Source organism: Spinacia oleracea, chromosome 6 (genome assembly GCF_020520425.1).
Source record: "Spinacia oleracea cultivar Varoflay chromosome 6, BTI_SOV_V1, whole genome shotgun sequence".
NCBI classification, from domain to species: Eukaryota; Viridiplantae; Streptophyta; class Magnoliopsida; order Caryophyllales; family Amaranthaceae; genus Spinacia; species Spinacia oleracea.
Genome location: NC_079492.1, coordinates 9,826,007 through 9,846,330, shown reverse-complemented (window position 1 = coordinate 9,846,330; position 20,324 = coordinate 9,826,007). Strand labels below are relative to the sequence as shown.

The window sequence follows — 20,324 nt, the reverse complement described above, 5'->3', positions numbered from 1 at the left end:
AATTAATTCATGATTTTAATTTTAGTAAAATAATTAGAATAAATTCCATTTATTATAGTTATAATATTCAAAATTAAAATCCAAGAAATTAATTCAAATTATTAATTTTAAAATTAATTAAAATTACGTGAACTGAAATTTTCAAATCATTCAAAACGATCTAATCGAAACGCAAACACCCTACGCGTTGCACGCCCATGGGCCGTACGCACACAGCCATTGCTGGCCATGTGCGCGCAGCCCATGCGCTCGTCGTATAGCTGCTGCTGTCTCATCGCAAGCCTCCGCACAGCGCCCCATCGCACGCGAGCTATCGCTCGCAGTGCGCGCGCGAGATCGCTCGCTGGGCGCGCTGGCTCTCTCGCTGGCGCGCGAGATCGCTCGCTGCGCGCGCCGGAGCCATCGCTCGCTGGGGCGCGAGATCGCTCGCTGGCGCGCGAGATCGCTCGCTGCGCGCGCGCGAGCCATCGCTCGCTGGTGCGCGACATCGCTCGCTGGGCGGGCGACGTCGCGCGCTGTGCGCGCGAGTGATGCTGTGCGCAGCGCTCGTGGCACGCGAGCTTGCGCTCGCTGCGCGCGAGGCTGCGCGCACTTGTGCGAGGCAGCGCGCGTTGTGGCGCAGCTCGCTTGCTGCCCACACGCGACTGCCTTGGCTCGCCCCTCGCCCATGCCCATACGTTCATTGCTCGTGGCACACGACACAAGGCAGGGCTGCTGCCTTGCGCTCGTGCACTACGCCCTTGCTCATTGCATTCGTGCCGCACGGGCGACGAGCTCCCTTGCTCGTCGTCGCATGCCCGCATTATACAACACCCCTTAAGGGTAACACGAAGCGTCCATTGCTTCGTGCGTGCAAGTTATTTGAACGAATCGCATAAAATTTAAAATTTATATTTAAAATTAATGACAAATTAATAAACATTATTAATTTCATAATTTTAGGGCGAAAAATCGAAAATTTATTATCCAATTGATTTCCGATTGATATGGATTCAAGTCTAGGTCATAAAAATTTAAAATTTATCGTAAATTTACAATTTTTATGGTGGTTTTTAATCATAGGTTTCTAATTAAATTACAATTAATTATGAAAATCAAATTAATTCTAAATTATTTTAATTTTCAACAAATTAATCATAATTACAAATTAGATTGCATAATTAACAAGACTAGGCATTCAAACTTGTTAAACATATGCAGTAGGTCAATCAAAAATTCAAGATTTATCAACAGGAATCGCAAATATTTAATTTAACATCTTAAATTTACGAAATTTTGCATCCGAAAAACTAAAACCTTCGAAAAGTCATAATTATTCAAAATTTTAGAATGCCTTTTACATACGGAATTGACACAAAAATCACTCAATTCGGATGAGTAATGAAGAAACTGCCGAAAAACTGCGTACATATAATTAAATAAACGCAATTTGCAATTAATTAACAATTACGAAAATTAATCACCCCTTTTAATTCTTGCAAATTTGTAATATTTAACCATGTTCATGCAATTTAGATTATGAAAATAATAAGGGGCTCGTGATACCACTGTTAGGTTATGATACATATGACATTTACATAAATCATGCGGAAACAACCATTAACCCAGGAATCATATTATTTACACATAATCATATAGCATAATTAGATGCATACTCTTTGTTGCGTGCCCTCCCTAGCTGCGCCCGAACCGAACAAGAACAAGTCTTTTAGGACTCCAAATGTCGTCCCTCCGTAGATAGTCCACAGCACGTCCGGATCCGCCTTAAGATTGACCAACTAGAATCGCCCTTAAGGTACTAGAAAATTCGGCACTTTTATGAGCAAGATGTGTTTTAATTTTCTCTCAAAAACTCACTTTTGAATACTTTGAAACTTGTATTTAAATTATGACCCCTAGGCCTTTATTTATAGAGTTATGGAAAAGGAATCGTAATCCTAGTAGGATGCGAATTAATTGGAATTAGAATCCTACATGAATTCTATTTAATTAATTTATCCAATTAGGAATAGACATTTAATCATATACTGACTCTTGCAGATTCAGGAATCACGCATGAGCACAAACTCACACACACACGGCAGCCACAAGGACTGCCCATGCGTGCGAGCTGCAGCCCACGCAGCAAGGCCCACGCATCCGTGGCCTTGGCGCGCGCTGGGCTTGTGGCGTGCGTGCTTGCTGGGCGACGGCCTGGCTTCGTGCTGGGCCTTCGTCCGGCAGGCCTCGTCCGATGCTAATTCGTACGATACGCTTCCGATTAAATTTCCATTTCCGGAATCTATTTCCGATACGAACAATATTTAATATTTCCGATTCCGGAATTAATTTCCGTTTCGAACAAATATTTAATATTTCCGTTTCCGGAATTATTTTCCGATTCCGGCAATATTTCCGATTCTGACAATATTTCCGTTTCCGGCAATATTTCCGATTCTGGTAATATTTCCATTTCCAATAATATTTTCCGATACGTACCATGTTTCCGTTTCCGGTAACATCTACGACTTGGATAATATTCATATTTCCGATACGATCCATATTTCCGTTTCCGGCAATATCATCGTTTCCGGAGTATTCATTTCTTGCCTGTGACGATCTTAGCTCCCACTGAAACCAAGATCCGTCGGTTCCGAATATTCATAGATGGAGTATTTAATGCCATTAAATACTTGATCCGTTTACGTACTATTTGTGTGACCCTACGGGTTCAGTCAAGAGTAAGCTGTGGATTAATATCATTAATTCCACTTGAACTGAAGCGGCCTCTAGCTAGGCATTCAGCTCACTTGATCTCACTGAATTATTAACTTGTTAATTAATACTGAACCGCATTTATTAGACTTAACATAGAATGCATACTTGGACCAAGGGCATTATTTCCTTCAATTACATCATGAGGCAATAATAATATGTCATGTAGTTTATGATAGGCTTCTATGGGTAGTATTTGCGCCTGGCTTGGTACCGCTTCTATCGTAGATCCAACACATGCCCCAGTCGAGGTAGTGCCTTCAACAGACGAATTTCGCCCAAGAGGCCAATCACGATGTAAGCCAAGGGGGCATGCACCAATGAGAGGGACCTAATGGGCGAGCGATTGGGTTTGGGATGGGTGTACTACTAGCGAAAGTGCCGAGTGGACAACATTCGATGCGTTTGCACCCCCCGGTTGACGATGGGTATCCTTAGTCCCAACTCCCGAGATGAAACATCCCAAGGGAGCCAAGATTCGTTATGCGGTTCTGTCCGTTCACATTAATATGCTGATTGTCGTCCCAACTTGATAGGGAAATAAACGCGGGGTAGGATCGTTTCACCCTTCGGCTATTTTGATTACCTACGAGCACGAGTATTTCCTTCACTATTCCCCAGCAGAGTCGCCACTGTGAGGGGGTCGAAAAAGCACGAGGCTAATGCGTGACCTTGTCCCTCGTGGGTGTGACGTTTCTTTTTGTCAAATCAAGTGTAATTGGATTTCCTGTGAGTTTACACCCAATTGACTAGTAATATAGGAGTCGCCATTCAGTTTTTAACGACAATGAGAAAAACTGACAAAGCCCGGTTATCGTGACATAAAGGGAGTGCAATTATGTTTGACCACGACGGCCGTAGGTTCCCTTGTGATCCCTGGTGTGGGGATCTCTCAACATACACCCGCAAGGTAGAGATTGAGGGTTCGGGGGACTGTAACTACCGAGAGGAGTACTCGCTCTATGATAACTCCAGAGGCAGGATATCCTTACTAGCTCAGCATAAATAATTGAAGGGACATGTGTTAACTATTAAACTAATCTGAGTCGATTTTAACAATATGCAACACATAATACTAGATCGATCGCGATTATCTGATTTAGATTGTATTAAGGGACCTAGCATGATAATCCAATTTCCCGATAATATTATCTTTATTAGGCGTGATAGAACAAGCAAATTTAATTAGTTTAACAGTTCATAAAAGGCGAGGAAAGCAATTAAATCGTGAAAAGGGACACATTACGACGCACCCTTGAGAGGTGCGTCACGGTTCTCAGAAAACTAACCACTTTGACTTTGTTATTTCTCCTTTTATTTAACGAATCTCAAGTTACGGGACAGGATACGTTTTGTTCGATTTTTGGATCGATTGCGACAGAACGCGTGATCAATTTTGCAGCATGAGGCTTAGGCTTAGGGGTTAGAGTCAATACTCAGAATATGAATTGTGTGTTGTTTCTTTCACGTCGAACTTGGGGCTATATTTATAGAAAAGAGTTCGTGGAAAGATAGAATGGTAGAACTCTAATCCACGAGGAATTAGGAAAGAACACGTCCCAGGTATTTTCAGCGCCCAGGGCTGGGCGTCAAAGATTTCGGCGCCCAGCTCTGGGCGTTGAAAATAGGATCCAGGCAATTTCAGCGCCCAGGGCTGGGCGTTGACATTGATGTTTGGGCCGTTTCTTTGTCAGATTCGGACTCTTAGAATCCGGAGTGTATGAGACTTAATCGAGTCTTTTAGTGCGTATTAATTTTATGACGGGATGCGTCTGGGCCCGTTACGAACTCTAGGCTCGTTAGGATTTTGATTAATACGTAACTCTTATTTTCGAATCATATTAGGAATAGAATTCCTCTTGTAATTTCTATCTCATTTAGGATTTATGTTGGAGTGCAACACCTAATTCTGACAGGTTTCTATCTTTTATAACTTGCCACTTTTAACAACTACCCATTACGGCAGTTACTATTTTTAGCAGGTTTCCATAAATAGCAGGTTTCTATAAATAGCAGGTTTTCGGGTGAAATGAAAAGGGTGATTGAGATTCGTTATTTTATAGGAGATGCTTTGTCAAGTGGAAATTTATGTTCTCATCATCGAACCTTCCCTTTCGGGAATGGGGACAAAAGTAGGTGTCTACAGTTTGTTCTTTGATATTCTTCTGCATTGCTCTAAGGCCTATGTTCGGTTGTTCACCTTGTTGCATTTTATAGGAGCCTACTTCGTCGGCTACGAAGAAACGTCCTGCGTCTTCGACGGCGGCTCCTAAGCCGAAGCGCCCATTTTTCAAGAAACTGGGCACTGCTGATGTTGCAGCGAAACCGTCGCTGGTGACGATGTCCGCCCCATTGTCTGAAAAAGGAGTCCCTCTCCCTCAGGCCTCTTGCCCTCCTCCTGAGCACAAAGAAGCATCTCCCCATGCAGCTGCTGAGGGAGACTCCGCGTTCAAAGTGGCCGTGGAGGAAGGGGTCGCTGACCCGGTTGCCGCCTCTGGCGCTGCTGCGAAGGTTGGAGGGGCTTCTTCGTCCTCATCCAGAGAGGAGGAGGACAAGGGGTCTCAAGGTACTTCTGCCGGGGACGCCCCCATTCCTCCACCAGCTCCCTCGATTGGTTAGTGGTCTAGTATTTCAGGCGTCATGATTGGTAGTTTTAGTACTACATTTGACATTTTGATGTTTGTTTAGTTGACATGTTCAAGCGGATGCAGCGTGCTGAAGTGGCGAACATTCCTTCATCAGGTGGATATATTTCAGAAGAAAAGGACAAAATCCTTTCGGACGTCTACGCTGCAATTCCTGAGGAGTATGTGAGCTCGCTTCCTGGGATTGATCTGGGGTATTTTGGGGCCATGCAGTCCCTCGTTCTTGATGTAAGATATACTTTAATGTTTTCTTCTTTCTTTTTTTTCTTTTTTTTTGTGTGGGACTAAGTTCATTTTTGGCTATGGCAGCTCTTCATCCGTTGTGCCAAGAGTCGACATTATCGCTTTGATATGCATAAGGAGATGTTGAAGCACAAGGACCAGATTGAGAATCATGAGAGGTATCCTGGGAAGAAGGCTAGACAGATCAATGAAGATGCGGATATTAAGATCAAGTCGGAGACGGACGCTCTGAAGAAAGCTGAGGAAGACGCCCAGGAGTATGAGAGAAAGTTGATGGAGCATGAGGAGAGGTTGGCTGCGTTGAGGAAGGGGTATTCCTCAGTCTTGGAGCGTGTAACCAACTTCTCCTCCAAAGTGGATGCCTTAGAGAAAAAACTCAAGGCTACCCAGGAAGAGATTGAGACCGTGCGGGGGGAAGCCGCTAGCTCTTTCAAGCTTGGGGAAGAGTCCATCTTGGAGAATGCTCGTCGGGCATGGGACCAATCAATGGACAGGAAGGACTTCTCCTGGTTCAAACGTCGCATCTCGTATCAGATGGCCGTCTCGAATGCTAGACGCCTTAGCCTAGATCCTCCCGAGTTCTTTAGTGAGGGGGAGGATGAGGACGCGGAGGAAGAGGAGGTGAATTCCCCGGAAGGCCAGGATGTCCAGGACGGGAACTTCATAGCTCCTCACTCATAGGGGATTTTTAATTGGTGTTGAGTGGCGCCGTGAGCGCTTGTAATAACATTGATGCCTTTTGGGCATTATTTATTTGGTTTTGTTGCGCCTTGTGCGTATGTAAGAATATTTAGTGCCTCCTGTGCACTTTGCTTTTTATTCCAGTTCAGTTTATTACTGGTATTTCAAGAACATGCTTTTTGGTCCATTTGTGGACGGTTACCCCAGTGTTTTAGGTGATCAGCCTAATTTGGGGCGCTAATCTAGGCCACTTCTCAGGCTGTCAACCGATTAGTCTCTTTGAGACGCCTTCAAAGGAGAAGGTGTCTTGTGCTCTTGTTTGAGCTTTGTTTTGCGCTTTTTACGTCTTTGTTAATACAGGTCACTTTTCAGGCCGTCATTTATTTTGGCCACTAGTGACGTCACCCCTTTAGGGTTTGTTCAATGTGGGGGTGTTTCACCCCTTAGTTTTTGAGTGACTTTATTGAGTCATTAGTTCATCAGGTAAGGAAACATTATCATAGAGATTATCATTTCACTAAGTAGCAAAACTAAATTGGCCGTTTTGTAGGCTCTGGCACGATTGTTAGGCCGTTTAGTAGGCTCGAGTTACATAATTTATACTACTCTAATGACATTCTATTTTTAGCCACTTTTTTCTATCTTGGCTGGTATATTCTCATTGGCAGCAGGTAGTTCCTCCTCGAGTTTTCTCTTGGTCCTCACTTCGCCCAAATCTTTCTTCCATGATGACAGGTTGAGGGTTGTGAGGTAGCAGTCTCTTGCTTGCTGTTGGTCTCCATGTATAGTTCCTATTGCCCCATCATCACATACAAACTTCAGGAGCATGAGGTGGGTGACAACTACTGCTTTAATCTTGTTCAAGGTGGAACGTCCCAAGATGACATTGTATGTTGTCAAGTCTTTGACAATAAAAAAGTCTACTCCCATCTTTCGTCCATCTTTTCGATCCCCAATCCGAACCGGCAAGTTGATGACTCCCACGGGATGTATGAAGGAAATAATGCCCTTGGTCCAAGTATGCATTCTATGTTAAGTCTAATAAATGCGGTTCAGTATTAATTAACAAGTTAATAATTCAGTGAGATCAAGTGAGCTGAATGCCTAGCTAGAGGCCGCTTCAGTTCAAGTGGAATTAATGATATTAATCCACAGCTTACTCTTGACTGAACCCGTAGGGTCACACAAATAGTACGTAAACGGATCAAGTATTTAATGGCATTAAATACTCCATCTATGAATATTCGGAACCGACGGATCTTGGTTTCAGTGGGAGCTAAGATCGTCACAGGCAAGAAATGAATACTCCGGAAACGATGATATTGCCGGAAACGGAAATATGGATCGTATCGGAAATATGAATATTATCCAAGTCGTAGATGTTGCCGGAAACGGAAACATGGTACGTATCGGAAAATATTATTGGAAATGGAAATATTACCAGAATCGGAAATATTGCCGGAAACGGAAATATTGTCAGAATCGGAAATATTGCCGGAATCGGAAAATAATTCCGGAAACGGAAATATTAAATATTTGTTCGAAACGGAAATTAATTCCGGAATCGGAAATATTAAATATTGTTCGTATCGGAAATAGATTCCGGAAATGGAAATTTAATCGGAAGCGTATCGTACGAATTAGCATCGGACGAGGCCTGCCGGACGAAGGCCCAGCACGAAGCCAGGCCATCGCCCAGCAAGCACGCACGCCACAGCCCAGCGCGCACAAGGCCACGCATGCGTGGGCCGCGCTGCGTGGGCTGCTGCTCGCATGCGTGGGCAGCCCTTGTGGCTGCCGTGTGTGTGTGAGTTTGAGCTCATGCGAGATTCCTGAATCTGCAAGAGTCAGTGTATGATTAAATGTCTATTCCTATTGGATAAATTGATTAAGTAGAATTCATGTAGAATTCTAATTCCAATTAATTCGCATCCTACTAGGATTACGATTTCTTTTCCATAACTCTATAAATAAAGGCCTAGGGGTCATAATTTATACACAAGTTTCAAAGTATTCAAAAGTGAGTTTTTTGAGAGAAAATTCAAACACCCATCTTGCCCCAAAAGTGCCGAATTTTCTGAGTACCTTAAGGGCGATTCTAGTTGGTCAATCTTAAGGCGGATCCGGACGTGCTGTGGACTTTCTACGGAGGGACGACACTTGGAGTCCTAAAAGACTTGTTCTTGTTCGGTTCGGGCGCAGCTAGGGAAGGCACGCAACAAAGAGTATGCATCTAAACTATGCTAAATGATTATGTGTAAATAATATGTTTCCTGGGTTAATGGTTGTTTCCGCATGATCTATGTAATGTCATATGTATCATAACCTTACAGTGGTATCACGAGCCCCTTATTATTTTCATAATCTAAATTGCATGAACATGGTTAAATATTACAAATTTGCAAGAATTAAAAGGGGTGATTAATTTTCGTAATTGTTAATTAGTTGCAAATTGCGTTTATTTAATTATACGTACGCAGTTTTTCGGCAGTTTCTTCATTACTCATCCGAATTGAGTGATTTTTGTGTCAATTCCGCATGTAAAAGGCATTCTAAAATTTTGACAAAAATAGTATTTTTCTGCCGAACCCAGAATTCTCAAATTCGAAGCCTAACTATGACTTTTCGAAGGTTTTAGTTTTTCGAATGCAAAATTTCGTAAATTTAAGATGTTAAATTAAATATTTGCGATTCTTGTTGATAAATCTTGAATTTTTGATTGACCTATTGCATATGTTTAACAAGTTTGAATGCCTAGTCTTGTTGATTATGCAATCTAATTTGTAATTATGATTAATTTGTTGAAAATTAGAATAATTTAGAATTAATTTGATTTTCATAATTAATTGTAATTTAATTAGAAGCCTATGATTAAAAACCACCATAAAAATTGTAAATTTACGATAAATTTTAAATTTTTATGACCTAGACTTGAATCCATATCAATCGGAAATCAATTGGATAATAAATTTTCGATTTTTCGCCCTAAAATTATGAAATTAATATTATTTATTAATTTGTCATTAATTTTAAATATAAATTTTAAATTTTATGCGATTCGTTCAAATAACTTGCACGCGCGAAGCAATGGACGCTTCGTGTAACCCTTAAGGGGTGTTGTATAATGCGGGCATGCGACGACGAGCAAGGGAGCTCGTCGCCCGTGCGGCACGAATGCAATGAGCAAGGCCGTAGTGCACGAGCACAAGGCAGCAGCCCTGCCTTGTGTCGTGTGCCACGAGCAATGAACGTATGGGCATGGGCGAGGGGCGAGCCAAGGCAGTCGCGTGTGGGCAGCAAGCGAGCTGCGCCACAGCGCGCGCTGCCTCGCACAACAGCGCGCAGCCTCGTGCGCAGCGAGCGCAAGCTCGCGTGCCACGAGCGCTGCGCCCAGCATCACTCGCGCGCACCAGCGAGCGATCTCGCGCGCCAGCGCGCGATCTCGCGCGCCAGCGAGCGATGCAGCGCCCCAGCGAGCGATGGCTCGCGCGCACCAGCGAGCGATCTCGCGCGCCAGCGCGCGATCTCGCGCGCCAGCGAGCGATGCAGCGCCCCAGCGAGCGATGGCTCGCGCGCACCAGCGAGCGATCTCGCGCACCAGCGAGCGCGGTAACGCGCGCGCGCTGCGAGCGATAGCTCGCGTGCGGTGGGCGCTGTGCGGAGGCTTGCGTATGGGACAGCAGCAGCTATGCAACGAGCGCATGGGCTGCGCGCACATGGCCAGCAATGGCTGTGTGCGTACAGCCCATGGGCGTGCAACGCGTAGGGTGTTTGCGTTACGATTAGATCGTTTTGAATGTTTAATTTGAAAATTTCAGTTCACGTAAATTTTAATTGATTTTAAAATTAATAATTTGAATTAATTTCTTGGATTTTAATTTTGAATATTATAATTATAATAAATGGCATTTATTCTAATTATTTTACTAAAATTAAAATCATAAATTAATTTAAATGTGACTGAAATTAAAATTAAATTTTTGGATTCAATTATAAATTTATATGAGCTTTAAATTTTAATTAAATTTGTATGTTTCCGGTTAGACTAGAAATACAATTTTATGTTTAAAATTAGTAAAGCATATGAATTTATTGGTTTGAGTGGGAGTGCTTTTAGTCATAAACTCTTGATTAGGTCTACAAATCCTTAAGGTTAAAACAACTCGATTAGAATTAATAAGGACTGAATAATTGATAGATTATTGGTGACCTTGATTAATTGCTGCAAATGTTTACGTGATGCATAATGTGTTTAACTAACCAGCTATGTGGGCCATTCATGATAATGAATGGGTGAATGGTATATATTATATATGTACTGTTTTGCAGGTTATGAAGTGACTAGTATGGCCCAAATAGGATAGAAAATATGGTCTGCGTACCATTAATTTGAATGTAATTGGTCTAAAGTACCAAAGTTATTTTTCAATTCAAATATGGTCTGCGAACCATCAAATAGTTGTAATTAGTTATAGCTTATCCTATTTGAAGAAAATGGTGCCTCCCACGGAGATTTTCAAGACGGACTTTGAAGTCAAAGCTTCAAGATGAAGTCGGGCCATACTAGATCACAAATATCTTATGCATGTTTTAAGTTATTTATTGCTTTAAATATGTCTTAAAATGCATGAGATCAAAAGCTTGATTATGTTGCATGATTAAGGATTTTAGTTCACTTAAAATCTAACCAACATAGTAAGAGCCTTAAGTTCCAAACTTAAAAATTGAGTTATAAGGTGCCATGCCAAAATATACACTTGCTTGGATATCCTTTACATCAATCTAGTAATAGTTTTCGCTCAGCGAGGTGTTACTTATTGGTCCTAAAGGGGCAAGGTACACAAATAATTGTGAGTACATGTTAGTTTTGGTGAAACTCAACGATATAAGTAAGGAGTCCTTTTATGTCGTGGCAAATTCGATAGGTTTACCTAATAAGTTCTTAGACGTACCTATCAACCAAGAATAGTTTCTAGACTATTAGCAAAAGGCTTTTGCTTACCTAAGATGTTCTAGGATTAAGTCGACAAACTGTGCTTAGTTCTTCAATGATTTTAGGATCTTGGAATCATTTTATTCACACCTGCCGGAACACATAACTTGAATAAAATGCTTAATAAACATTGAATTATGCATGAATGCTAGAATTTAAGTTTATTAAAAGAAACTGTGAATGGTTATTTATTTGTTTATTCTTTTCAATTGTAGTTTTTAATATGGCAAACAACAATTCATTCAACATTCGATCAATTCTCGAAAAGGAGAAGTTGAACGGGAAAAACTTCCTTGACTGGCAAAGGAACTTGCAAATAGTTCTTATGCAGGAAGAAAAGGAGTATGTCCTAGATGAGGCGATGCCCGAAGCTCCAGGCGACGGGATCACTCAGGCAGCCCTCAATCGTTGGATTGATGCCAACAAGGATGTGAAATGTCTAATGCTCGCCACCATGAGTGCGGATCTGCAGAAAACGTTCATCAACTCAGATGCTTTCACAATCATCAGTGAGTTGAAGAACATGTTCCAAGATCTGGCTCGAGTCGAAAGATTCGAGACTCATAGGCAAATTCTTGAGACCAAGCTTAAGAAAGGCGAGCCCGTAAGTCCACATGTTCTCAAAATGATTGGACTCATTGAGAATATGAGTCGGCTGGATCAGCAATTTTCTCAGGAAATGGCTATAGACACCATCCTCCATTCTCTTCATAGCGGGTATGATCAGTTCAAACTGAACTACAGTATGAATAGTCTGGACAAAACGCTCACTGAGCTTCACGGTATGCTGAAGACCGCTGAAAAGACGCTCAAAAATGATAAGCAGGATGTGCTTATGGTGCGTGGGGGCAAGTTCAAGAAATCTGGAAAGAAGAGGAATGCTAAGAAAGGTGGCAACAAGGCCAGCCCAACTAAGCAAACTGGCGCCAAATCTGCAAAGAGGAAGGTCAGTCAACCCACTTCTGAATCCGAATGCTTCTACTGCAAGAAGAAGGGGCATTGGAAGAGAGATTGCTTGAAGCTAAAGGAAGATCAGAAGAACGGAACAGTCGTTCCATCTTCAGGTATTTTCGTTATAGACTGTATACTTGCTAATTCAACTTCTTGGGTATTAGATACAGGTTGTGGCTCACACTTATGTTCCAATCCACAGGGACTAAGAAGAAGTAGAAAGTTAAGCAAGGGTGAAGTCGACCTACGAGTGGGAAATGGAGCACGGATTGCTGCATTAGCTGTAGGAACATACTATTTGTCGTTGCCCTCCGGGCTAGTTTTGGAACTGGAAGAATGTTTCCATGTTCCAAGTCTTACTAAAAACATCATTTCAGTTTCTTGCTTAGATGCTAAGGGATTTTCCTTTATAATAAAAGACAATAGTTGTTCGTTTTATTTTAAAGAGATGTTTTATGGATCTGCTAGATTAGTCAATGGACTTTATTTATTAGATCACGACAAACAAGTATATAACATAAATACCAAAAAGGCCAAAAAGGATGATTCAGATCTCACCTATCTGTGGCATTGTCGATTAGGCCATATAAACTTGAAACGCTTAGAAAGACTTCAAAGGGAAGGAATTCTAGAACCATTTGACTTAGAGGATTATGGTAAATGCGAATCATGTTTACTTGGCAAAATGACAAAGCAACCTTTCTCTAAAGTTGGAGAAAGAGCAAATGAACTATTGGGTTTAATCCATACAGATGTATGTGGACCAATGAGTACAAATGCTAGAGGTGGTTTCAGCTACTTTATCACTTTCACTGATGACTTCAGTAGGTATGGTTATGTCTACCTAATGAAGCATAAGTCTGAATCCTTTGACAAATTCAAGGAATTTCAGAGTGAAGTAGAGAATCAATTAGGCAAGAAGATCAAGGCACTGCGGTCTGATAGAGGCGGTGAATATCTGAGCTATGAATTTGATGCCCATCTGAAAGAATGTGGAATTCTATCAGAATTGACTCCTCCTGGAACACCACAATGGAACGGTGTGTCAGAACGGAGGAACAGAACCTTGCTAGACATGGTCAGGTCAATGATGGGTCAGGCCGAACTTCCATTAGAATTTTGGGGACATGCACTAAATACAGCTGCACTCACTATAAATAGAGCTCCGTCTAAAGCTGTCGAAAAGACTCCATACGAATTATGGTTTGGAAAGCCTCCAAATGTGTCTTTTCTTAAGATTTGGGGATGTGAAGTATACGTCAAACGATTAATTTCAGACAAACTTCATCCAAAATCTGACAAATGTATCCTTGTGGGCTATCCAAAGGAAACAAAGGGGTATTACTTCTACAATACATCTGAGAACAAAGTGTTTGTTGCTCGAGATGGTGTCTTTTTGGAGAAAGATCACATTTCCAAAATGACAAGTGGGAGAAAAGTAGACCTCGAAGAAATTCGAGTCGAACAACAAACTCTAGAGAATGCTCAAGATGACATTCAGGATGAAACTCAGAGATCTTTAGAAGAATCTGGTGAGAATCATGGTCAATCTAGAAATGTTACCCCGCGTAGATCGCAAAGATATAGATCTCAACCGGAAAGGTACTTAGGTATTTTGACGAACGAGAGCTATGACGTTCTATTACTTGAAAGTGATGAACCTGCGACTTACAAGCAAGCTATGACGAGCCCTAGCTCCAAGCAATGGCAAGAAGCCATGCAATCTGAATTAGACTCCATGTCTGAAAACCAAGTATGGGATTTGGTCGATTTGCCAGATGGCTACCAAGCCATTGGAAGCAAATGGGTTTTCAAACTGAAAAAGGACAAGGATGGGAAACTTGAAGTTTTCAAAGCTAGATTGGTTGCGAAAGGTTACAGGCAAGTCCACGGTGTGGATTACGATGAAACCTTTTCACCAGTTGCAATGCTAAAGTCTATTCGAATAATGTTAGCAATCGCTGCATATTACGATTACGAAATATGGCAGATGGATGTCAAAACTGCTTTCTTAAACGGCGTTTTAACAGAAACTGTGTTTATGACACAGCCTGAAGGTTTTGAGGATCCAAAGAATGCTAAAAAGGTATGCAAGCTAAAGAAGTCAATCTACGGATTGAAGCAGGCATCCAGGAGCTGGAATATACGTTTTGATGAAGCAGTCAGTGACTTTGGTTTCATCAAGAACGCGGACGAATCTTGTGTATACAAGAAGGTCAGTGGGAGCAAAATTGCTTTCCTAGTATTATATGTCGACGACATATTGCTTATCGGAAATGACATTCCTATGTTGAACTCTGTCAAGATTTGGCTTGGGAAATGTTTTTCGATGAAGGATCTAGGAGAAGCACAGTACATATTGGGCATCAAGATTTACAGAGATAGATCTAAAAAGATGATTGGACTTAGTCAAAGCACTTATATCAATAAGGTGCTTGATAGGTTCAAGATGGCGGACTCCAAGCGAGGCTACCTACCCATGTCTCATGGAATGACTCTAAGCAAGACTCAGTGCCCAAAAACACTTGATGAGCGTAGACGAATGAATGGGATTCCATATGCATCATTGATTGGTTCAATAATGTATGCTATGATATGTACACGCCCGGATGTTGCGTACGCACTCAGTGCTACGAGCAGATACCAGTCAGACCCAGGAGAGGCGCATTGGACTGCTGCCAAGAATATTCTGAAGTACCTGAAAAGGCACAAAGATGACTTCCTGGTCTATGGTGGAGATGATGAATTAATTGTTAAAGGCTATACGGACGCAAGTTTCCAAACCGACAAAGATGATTTCAGATCACAGTCTGGGTTTGTCTTCTGCCTCAACGGAGGAGCAGTAAGTTGGAAAAGTGCTAAGCAAAGCACCATTGCGGATTCTACAACTGAAGCGGAGTACATTGCTGCACATGAAGCAGCAAAGGAAGCTATATGGCTAAGGAAGTTCATAGGAGAACTTGGTGTAGTCCCCTCCATTAAAGGACCAATAGCCCTGTATTGTGATAATAACGGAGCTATTGCACAGGCAAAAGAGCCTAGACACCACCAGAGAGTCAAGCATGTACTTCGTAGATTTCACCTTCTACGAGAGTTCGTTGAAAGAAAAGAAGTCGAGATAAGCAAAATTGGAACTGATGACAACATATCAGATCCATTAACTAAACCTCTGCCGCAAGCGAAGCACAACTCGCACACTGCAGCTATGGGAATCAAGCATATTGGAGAATGGCTTTGATGTCTCTATTTAATGTTTTAAAGTTTTAGAGTTTAAATCTTTGTAAAACATTATTGGTTAATCATTCACAATAAATGAAAGAAATTCATTTTTCCATTTAATTTGTGGTTTATTAAATGATGAGTCCCTTCAACTTGACGATATATTCAAGATAGACTGTCAGGACCAGTCCTGTGACTAAGAAATGTCTATCAAGTGAACTTGAATGTCAAAAGTTGAAAATGGTCCCTAATCGGAGTTTTCTATAAAATTGGACGCATAGAAAACGTTAGACGATTAGAATGCAAGATGACTAGTAGTTCTGTTTCTTGAACTATGTGGACATGGCAATGTCATAATCATTTGCATAGATACTTACTTTGGGAAGACTAGTATCGGACAAGACCTATGAAACTTTACTGTAAGAGATGAAAGTCTGTCATAAGTAAATTTCATTAAATTATTAGACACTAAATCCTCAATACCTGAGTGATTTGAGATTACTTGTTTGAGAACTGGTTGCTTTGACGTTGACCAACCGTCGCACCGTAAAAGGAGGCTATAAAGGCAACGCTCAGGTAATCACCTATCAAACGAAGTCTAATCTCAAGATCGCAAGATTGGGATTGTCCTCCCATAAATCGGGATGAGATGCTTAAAAGTTGTACAAGGCCACTCGGAGAGCTAGAAACTGTGAAATGCATGGCCGTGCTCGGATGAATCATAGGCTATGATTATCTGTTTATTTGATCAGTTGAACTCTGAAACCGAGGAACACCTCTGGACATAATAAGGATGACAACTCTTACCTTATGTTCAAGAGCAAGCATCGAGCGACAAAGGAATTAGGAAATGCACACTTGTCCCTAAGGACAAGTGGGAGACTGAAGGAAATAATGCCCTTGGTCCAAGTATGCATTCTATGTTAAGTCTAATAAATGCGGTTCAGTATTAATTAACAAGTTAATAATTCAGTGAGATCAAGTGAGCTGAATGCCTAGCTAGAGGCCGCTTCAGTTCAAGTGGAATTAATGATATTAATCCACAGCTTACTCTTGACTGAACCCGTAGGGTCACACAAATAGTACGTAAACGGATCAAGTATTTAATGGCATTAAATACTCCATCTATGAATATTCGGAACCGACGGATCTTGGTTTCAGTGGGAGCTAAGATCGTCACAGGCAAGAAATGAATACTCCGGAAACGATGATATTGCCGGAAACGGAAATATGGATCGTATCGGAAATATGAATATTATCCAAGTCGTAGATGTTGCCGGAAACGGAAACATGGTACGTATCGGAAAATATTATTGGAAATGGAAATATTACCAGAATCGGAAATATTGCCGGAAACGGAAATATTGTCAGAATCGGAAATATTGCCGGAATCGGAAAATAATTCCGGAAACGGAAATATTAAATATTTGTTCGAAACGGAAATTAATTCCGGAATCGGAAATATTAAATATTGTTCGTATCGGAAATAGATTCCGGAAATGGAAATTTAATCGGAAGCGTATCGTACGAATTAGCATCGGACGAGGCCTGCCGGACGAAGGCCCAGCACGAAGCCAGGCCATCGCCCAGCAAGCACGCACGCCACAGCCCAGCGCGCACAAGGCCACGCATGCGTGGGCCGCGCTGCGTGGGCTGCTGCTCGCATGCGTGGGCAGCCCTTGTGGCTGCCGTGTGTGTGTGAGTTTGAGCTCATGCGAGATTCCTGAATCTGCAAGAGTCAGTGTATGATTAAATGTCTATTCCTATTGGATAAATTGATTAAGTAGAATTCATGTAGAATTCTAATTCCAATTAATTCGCATCCTACTAGGATTACGATTTCTTTTCCATAACTCTATAAATAAAGGCCTAGGGGTCATAATTTATACACAAGTTTCAAAGTATTCAAAAGTGAGTTTTTTGAGAGAAAATTCAAACACCCATCTTGCCCCAAAAGTGCCGAATTTTCTGAGTACCTTAAGGGCGATTCTAGTTGGTCAATCTTAAGGCGGATCCGGACGTGCTGTGGACTTTCTACGGAGGGACGACACTTGGAGTCCTAAAAGACTTGTTCTTGTTCGGTTCGGGCGCAGCTAGGGAAGGCACGCAACAAAGAGTATGCATCTAAACTATGCTAAATGATTATGTGTAAATAATATGTTTCCTGGGTTAATGGTTGTTTCCGCATGATCTATGTAATGTCATATGTATCATAACCTTACAATGTATTATGCTTCCTCCAAAACCGATGATAGGGTAGTGTATGCTTTCAATGGTCTTTGGATCGTGAGCTAGACGGTTGAGGCACTCCATGCTCATTATGTCGGACAAACTCCCTGTATCTATCAGGATAAGCTTGACTCTCATATTGGAGATTTTGATTTCGACCACCAGAGGATCATCATGTGGGGTGGCTACTCGTCCGCCATCCGACTCGCATATCTCAATCCGAGGGAACGGGTCTACAGGTGACTTTCCTGACAGCATCACTTGTCCTAGGCGGCGAGCGTAGTCTTTCTGTCCCCTCATAGTGGGGCCCCCAGCAGCTGGCCCCCCAGAAATGACGGCTACAAATCCTCCTTCGTTGTGGTTTCCCTCTATAAGTGAGACAGGGGACTTGTTCTTCTTGTATTGGCTCTTTCCCGAGCCGTGAGCATTTCTCTGTAAGTAATTTTTGAGGTGTCCTTTAGAGGCGAGGCCGTCTAGGGCTCTCTTTAAGCTTCTACAGTTCTTGGTGTCATGCCCTATATCCTCGTGGAACTGGCAATACAGCTTAGGGTCTCGACTCTCAGCAAGTGACTTCATAGGAAAAGGCCGTTCAAGATCAAACCGTGTCCCAACGTCTTTTAGGATTGTGAGGAGATCTGTGTTATACTCAAAGTATTCTCTCTCTTGCGGACGCTCTCTCTTGTGCCCAGGAGAGTTATCATGCTCTTTTGACAGGGCCCAAGTGCCATTTACCCATGGAGCCTTTCGGTCTATCTTATCCTTCTTTCTTGAGGAGTCTGTTGCTTCACCTGTCTTTCCATCCTTGGACGCGCTGCATATTTCCGTTGCGTGAATGAATGCTTCAGCCTCATCTAGAACTCCGGCCATAGTTCGCACACTCTTCTTAACTAAATCAAACTTGAAGGACCCTTTCTTCAGTCCCCTGATAAAGTTATCAAAAAAGACGACGTCGGGTAGGTCTGGGATCTGCCCAGTCTCTAGATTGAATCGTTTCACATAACTTCTTAATGATTCATCTTTCCCTTGTTGAATGCGTCCTAAATGCATGCTCGTTTTCCTTTCTTCCTTGTGTGCCATGAACCTAGTGGAGAACAGGGTTTGTAGTTCATTGAAGGAGGCAATTGATCATGGGGGTAGTCGCTCAAACCATTTGGACGCCACCCCTTTAAGGGTGGCAGGGAAGTATTTGCACCAAGTGGCTTCATTTGTTCCTTGAACATACATGTGGTGACGGTAAGCAACTAGGTACATATCTGGGTCAGTAGTACCGTCATAGGCTTCAATGGTAGGAGTCTTGACCTTGGGTTCTTCCGGGGCGTTCATTATGTCCTCGGAAAAAGGAGTGCTCATGGGCCTCAGCGTCAGACTATTAAGCCCTTGTTGGATGTGGTAAGTAGGTTCACGGCGGCTGGAAAACATGCGGGGGCGCAAGCTTACTCTGTTAGGCGTCATCTGGGTCTGTCCTCCAGCAGAGGGGTAAAATGGAGGGTCTTCCATCACTGGGGTGGACCCAGTGTCTGACAGTTCAGATTCAGCTTCGTAGTGCTCTTGACGTCTCGAGGAGGGTCACAAGACAACTGGTGGGTTTCCCCTAGACGGCGGTCGCGCGAGTTGATCCCTTCGAGGCAAAAAGGTTTGGAAGCCGCGGTCGATCTCTGAGCGCTCGGCCACAGGACTGATTCCACAGCTGGCTTGCGGACGAGAGCTTTCTCCGGCCCTCCACACATTGGATCTAAGAGGCATTCTGCTTATCCGATTAACGCCTAGACTGAGGGGCCTCTGCGGGGCCGTCCTTTCAGTGCCGTAGATCAACATGTTCTTTCGAATTTTGTCCTGCATGTGGTACTCATCTGTTGTCGAAAGGTTTGATTCATTTGCTGTTGAAATCCTGCTAGAATCTCGCGCAGCAATCCCACTGAGACTGGCAAGTCCAAATTCTCGTCCAGCACGACATCTCGGACGCTGGGGCTTAGGTGGCCACCCGGCGGAGATACTTCCAGGGTTGGTTCTTCTTCTACGATTACCTCAGCTTCCTGCACCCGACGTGGTGTGTTTCCGGCAATTGCGACTCGATTGGCTTCCTCTATGTGACGCTGACTTCTTTCACGAGGCCGTCTCTCCTCTCCATCATTATGCTCTTCTTCGGACTGCGGTTCGGCCATTATACTGTACCTCCCCACAGACGGCGCCAAATGTTGTGGGATCTTTTACGGTGATGACGTGTCACGCGTTCCTCGGAGGTATCAAGTATGAGCTGGCACGAACTTCTGGCAACCTGAAAAACAAGAATATTCCCGTAGGAATATTCCCTCCGATGCTTAAGTAAGTATATGCTAGAGAGAGAAGTAATTTTAGAGAGAAGGCAGAGCAAAGGTAGTTTTTAGGTAGGTGGGAATGAATTGATTGCCCTTCTACCTAGGGATCTGCTCTATTTATAGTGCTAGGGTTTCTTGGGAATTGGTCCCTCATAGCTGCATGATTGGGTGCTTTGTAAGATTGGGACACGTGTCCGCTATATTGGAGACTTGGTTTAGGCCTGGTGGGCCTCTTGAGCGTTTGGGATTTTTGGGTATAGCGGATCAGGATCTTCCTGAGCAGACGGGTCTCAT

At 42.7% G+C, this 20,324-nt stretch overlaps 1 protein-coding gene across 1 annotated transcript; it reads right to left on the bottom strand.

Moving 5' to 3' along the window:
- Positions 1 to 6,947: 6,947 nt before the first annotated feature.
- On the bottom strand, positions 6,948 to 19,212 carry LOC110797261 (uncharacterized). The gene is made up of 3 exons (XM_022002354.2): positions 18,938 to 19,212; positions 17,704 to 18,796; positions 6,948 to 7,178 (listed from the first exon to the last, which is right to left on the bottom strand). The coding sequence occupies exons 1-3, from the start codon at positions 19,210 to 19,212 to the stop codon at positions 6,948 to 6,950; spliced, it is 1,599 nt and encodes a 532-aa protein (XP_021858046.2).
- Positions 19,213 to 20,324: the final 1,112 nt, after the last annotated feature.

Coding starts and splice junctions, on each gene's coding strand:
- LOC110797261 (XM_022002354.2), bottom strand. CDS start 19,212: ATGGAAGACCCTCCATTTTACCCCTCTGCTGGAGGACAGACCCAGATG. Junction 18,797..18,937: donor GTTGCTTACCGTCACCACAT/GTATGTTCAAGG, acceptor GTTCTCCACTAG/GTTCATGGCACACAAGGAAG. Junction 7,179..17,703: donor GAAGCATAATACATTGTAAG/GTTATGATACAT, acceptor ACCTTGAACAAG/ATTAAAGCAGTAGTTGTCAC.